The sequence below is a fragment of the Myiozetetes cayanensis genome, unplaced genomic scaffold (genome assembly GCF_022539395.1).
Source record: "Myiozetetes cayanensis isolate MyiCay16 unplaced genomic scaffold, myiCay2020 scf191, whole genome shotgun sequence".
NCBI classification, from domain to species: Eukaryota; Metazoa; Chordata; class Aves; order Passeriformes; family Tyrannidae; genus Myiozetetes; species Myiozetetes cayanensis.
This window is the reverse complement of record NW_026087402.1, coordinates 12,744-17,226: the sequence shown is the minus strand read 5'-3', so window position 1 is coordinate 17,226 and position 4,483 is coordinate 12,744. Positions and strand designations below refer to the sequence as shown.

Genomic DNA, 4,483 nt, shown 5'->3' with positions numbered 1-4,483 from the left:
GGAGGACCATTCCACATGTCAGACTGTGTGTGAGGGGGTATTATTTGTACTTTAGTGTTCGTATTATGTGTGAAATTGAGTGTATGTATTTCGGCATGTCCATAATCAAAACTCATTCGTATCCATACTATGCAGAAATATATACCATTAGCGTCAGAAGTTACATTGGGTACCTGCAAGACGGTATAGCCTTTTTGCTGTGTTACATTCCATACCGTAGTCACACCATCTGTCATAACTTGGTCCTGGTCCTGATCTATCCATCGCCACCCAGCATACACGTCCTCTAATCCAGCTCCCTGGTCATCAGAAAAAGAACAAGTCAGATTGACATTCGTTCCTTCGGGTACTAGGAAAAAGGACTCAGAAACATTAACTTTAACAAATGCATCACCGGTACTTATTAATAACAGAAATATTATCACTCTTATTACAAATCTTATTTGACGAATCAGAACACCATTTTGGTCGGCGTGATGGATTCTGCAGACCACTGCGCGGGGACCTTCTTGACCCTCGTGTAGTGAATCCAGTTGTCGATGCCTTCGACCTTGACTGCTGTATAAGTTGTCATCAACACCTGGCGGGGGCCGTCCCATGTTTCTTTCAGTGGTTCCACTGACCAATTCTTTATGTAGACGTGATCACCTGGAGAAATGTCATGCACTGGATTCTCCAGAGGTAGGGGTCGATTCCACTGTAGGGCTCCTCGGAGTGCTGCAAGGGTCTTATTTAGAGACAAAATATAGTTAAACACAGCTTGGTCCCCCACTACAGGGGGATCACCTTGATATGTTGTTGCATGATATGGTTTCCCATATAGAATCTCATATGGGCTTACTCCAATCCTTTCTCTGGGTTTAATTCTAATCCTCAACAGAGCAAGCGGCAAAGCTTGGGGCCACTGAATTTTTGCTTCTTGACAAATTTTCTTTAATTGATTTTTCAGAGTCTGATTCATTCTTTCTACCTGCCCACTAGATTGTGGTCGCCATGGAGTGTGGAGATTCCACGTTATCCCCAACACTGTAGCTAAATCCTGTACAACCCCTGCAATAAAATGTGGCCCTCTATCTGAGGACAACCCTAATGGTACTCCAAACCTCGGAATGATTTCTTTCAGCAGGGTTTTCACTACTTCTTTTGCCTGATTAGTTCTACATGGGAAAGCTTCTGGCCATCCTGAGAAAGTACACACATACACCAGTAAGTATTTGTATGTCTGAGCTTTTGGCAATTCTGAAAAATCTACCTGCCAATAATCTCCTGGAAGTTGTCCAATTTGAAGTTTTCCCATTTGTACTTGCTTTCTAACTATCGGGTTGTTTTTAATGCATGATGGACATGTGGCATTCACCCTTTTTGCTAGTGTCAACATCTGATTTGAGAAAATTTTATTTTTTAGAAATTTCACCATTGCTTCTGCACCCCAGTGGCACTTACCATGTTCGATTTCAAGTACTGTTTTCATTATTCTGATTGGCAGTATTACCTGTCCAGTAGGGGTAATATACCACCCTTTTACATTTTTCTTTGCTTCCATCATTTGGGCTAATTTTTCATCCTCTGGTGCATAATGGGGTTTCTCTTCCATGTGCGCTGCTGCTGGGTTATCACGAGTTGGCAGCAAAGCCATTTGAGTCCATGTCTCTGTGGCTGCTCGTCGTGCTGCTTGATCTGCCAGTCTATTTCCTTGAGACTCGGGTTCCGAATTGGTCTGATGTCCTTTTACATGCATTATTGCCACGGCTGATGGTCGATGTATGGCCTCCAGGAGCTGCAGTACTTCTTCTCGGTGCTTTATGGCTGAGCCTTGGGAAGTAAGTAATCCTCTCTCCTTCCACAATGCTCCGTGTACATGGACTACTCCAAAGGCATATTTAGAGTCAGTCCATATGTTCACCCTTCTTCCTTGACTCAGAATCAGGGCTCTTACCAGGGCCCAGATTTCAGCCTTTTGTGCAGATGTTCCTGGGGGTAGTGCTTTTGCTTCTATGATTTCCTGTAAGGTAACCACTGCATACCCCGCATACCTGGTTCCGTTCTCCACAAAGCTTGATCCATCTGTGAACAATTCCCAATCTGGGTTCTCCAGCGGTTCGTCCTTCAGATCCTTCCGACTTGCATAGACATGCTCAATAGTCTCCATGCAGTCATGTTCCAGGATTCCCTCTTCCCGTGTGGACCTGAGAAACTCAGCTGGATTGAGATGGTTAGTGACTTTTAATTCAATGTCATCTTGTTCTCTGAGTAAGGCCTGATATTGCAGCATTCTGCTAGAGGAGAGCCAATGCCCCCCTTTCTGTTCCAGGACTGCAATAACCATATGTGGTACGTAAACTGTGATATGCCTTCCCAGTGTCAGTTTACGTGCTTCCTGAATTAGTATTACTGTTGCAGCCACCGCCCTAAGGCACCCAGGCCATCCCCCACTTACAGTGTCCAATTGTTTTGAGAAGTACCCGACAGGCCTCTTCCAAGATCCCAGTCGTTGAGTGAGTACTCCCAAAGCCAACCGTTGTCTTTCACAGACATATAGTTGGAAATCTTTAGTTAAGTCGGGCAGTCCCAGGGCAGGTGCTTCCCGTAAGGCTTTCTTCAGTTGGTGGAATGCCTTTTCCTGTGCTGGTTTCCAGGTTAACTGCGGCTCCTTTACTGCTTCGTACAGTGGTCTAGCAAGGAGTCCGAAGTCAGGAATCCATAGTCGACACCAGCCGATCATTCCTAGAAAAGACCTTAACTCCTGATTATTCCGTGGAACTGGAATAGCACAGATAGCTTGTACTCTGTTTGCTCCTAGCCGCCGGACGCCTTGAGAAATCTCACAACCTAAGTAGATAACTTTCTGTTTAACTAGTTGGGCCTTTTCCTTCGAGACCCGATAGCCTGCTTGACCTAACATGTTTAACAGTTCAATGGTCAGCTTACAACACATCTGTTGTTCTTCAGTGCCCAGAAGAATGTCATCTACATACTGCAGAACTATGTAAGAGAAAGGAGAGTCTTTTACCTGAGTTGTCTTCCACTGCTCGAGTTCTTTCGCTAGTTGATTACCAAATATTGTAGGCGAGGATTTGAATCCTTGTGGCAGCCGTGTCCAAGTGAGTTGCCTTTTTCTTCCAGTGTCGGGGTCTTCCCATTCAAAAGCAAAGAGGTGCCAACTTTCCGGTGCCAGTCGAATGCAGAAGAATGCATCTTTCAGATCTATTACTGAAAACCACTGGAATTTCTCAGAAACAGATGTTAACAAGGTATATGGATTTGCTACCACTGGGTGAATGTCTTTGGTTAAAAGATTGACTGCCCTTAAGTCCTGCACCAACCTATATTTTCCATTTGGTTTCTTGACTGGAAAAATTGGTGTATTAAATTCTGATTCACACTCTTCTAATATTCCAAGAGTCACAAACTGTTTGATTAGAGGCGCTACCCCTTTTCTTGCTTCTAAACTAATCGGGTACTGCCTTACTCGTACTGGCTGTGCTCCCTCCTTGAGTTCTATTACTACTGGGGTTGCTGCTTTAGATAAACCTGGGATCCCAGCCTCCCATACCCAAGGGACGACTGCATACTCTATTTCTTGAGGAATTGCTTCTGTTTCTATTTCATTTACAGCGAATATCTGTGCTACATTTTCTTCCGGGATTTCTAATTTGACTCTACCCTTTTCAAACACAATTGTGGCTTGTAAGGAGGACAACAAATCTCTCCCCAGTAAACATTCTGGACTATTAGGCATGTAAAGAAATTGATGATCCAATTGCTTTCCTCTAAATTTAATATCCAGTGGCCTCAAGAATGCCCTTTCCTCTGTTTGACCCGAGACACCCACAACACGAATAGTTGAATTACTTAGAGGACCCATTAATCTATTCATTGCCGAAAAACTGGCTCCTGTATCTACACGGAATTCCATAGGTTCTCCTTCTATTTCCAGGACAACCTTTAAATCCTGATCTAGTCAGCTTTGATTTTGGTAATTCTGTAACATAAATGCTTGAGCGACACCTTGTGGCGTCCCAGTATTCGCACCCTGCATATTCCCGACAAACGGATTCATTCCTATTCTTGTATTCATAGGACATTCATTTTTCCAGTGTCCTGGATTCTTGCACAATGCACACTGATTCAATCCTAACTTTCCGCGTCCACCCTGGGGTCCGAATCGTCCTTGACTACCGAAACCTCTGCTAATTCCCCTTCCCCTGTTTCCACGACCTTTTCCCCTATTTCCCCTGTAATTATAGTTTCCTCCTGCCGCCTGTAAAATTGCCAACATACTCGCTTGTTGCTTCTTTGTATTCTCCTTCTCTCTATTATTATACACTTTCCAAGCTACTTCTAACAATTTCTCTAAATTCCGCGTTTCCTCTCCTTCTAACTTTTGCAACTTCTTCCTAATATCTTCCTGTGACTGTCCCATAAAGATCAGGGCCAATTGTAACTTCCCTGATTCTGCTTCCACATCTAAATCTGTATATTT

The 4,483-nt window shown here is 43.8% G+C and overlaps 1 protein-coding gene across 1 annotated transcript; it reads right to left on the bottom strand.

Annotated features, from left to right (window-relative positions):
* Positions 1-451: 451 nt before the first annotated feature.
* LOC126639415 (uncharacterized) lies at positions 452-3,877 on the bottom strand. The gene is made up of 2 exons (XM_050314174.1): positions 1,444-3,877; positions 452-648 (listed from the first exon to the last, which is right to left on the bottom strand). The coding sequence occupies exons 1-2, from the start codon at positions 3,875-3,877 to the stop codon at positions 452-454; spliced, it is 2,631 nt and encodes an 876-aa protein (XP_050170131.1).
* Between the last annotated feature and the right edge of the window lie 606 nt (positions 3,878-4,483).

Excerpts from the sequence above, each read along its gene's own strand:
- LOC126639415 (XM_050314174.1), bottom strand. The coding sequence starts at position 3,877 with ATGAATAGATTAATGGGTCCTCTAAGTAATTCAACTATTCGTGTTGTG. Across the intron at positions 649-1,443 it reads AGTACTTGAAATCGAACATG|GTGATCACGTCTACATAAAG; the intron begins GTAAGTGCCACT and ends ACATTTCTCCAG.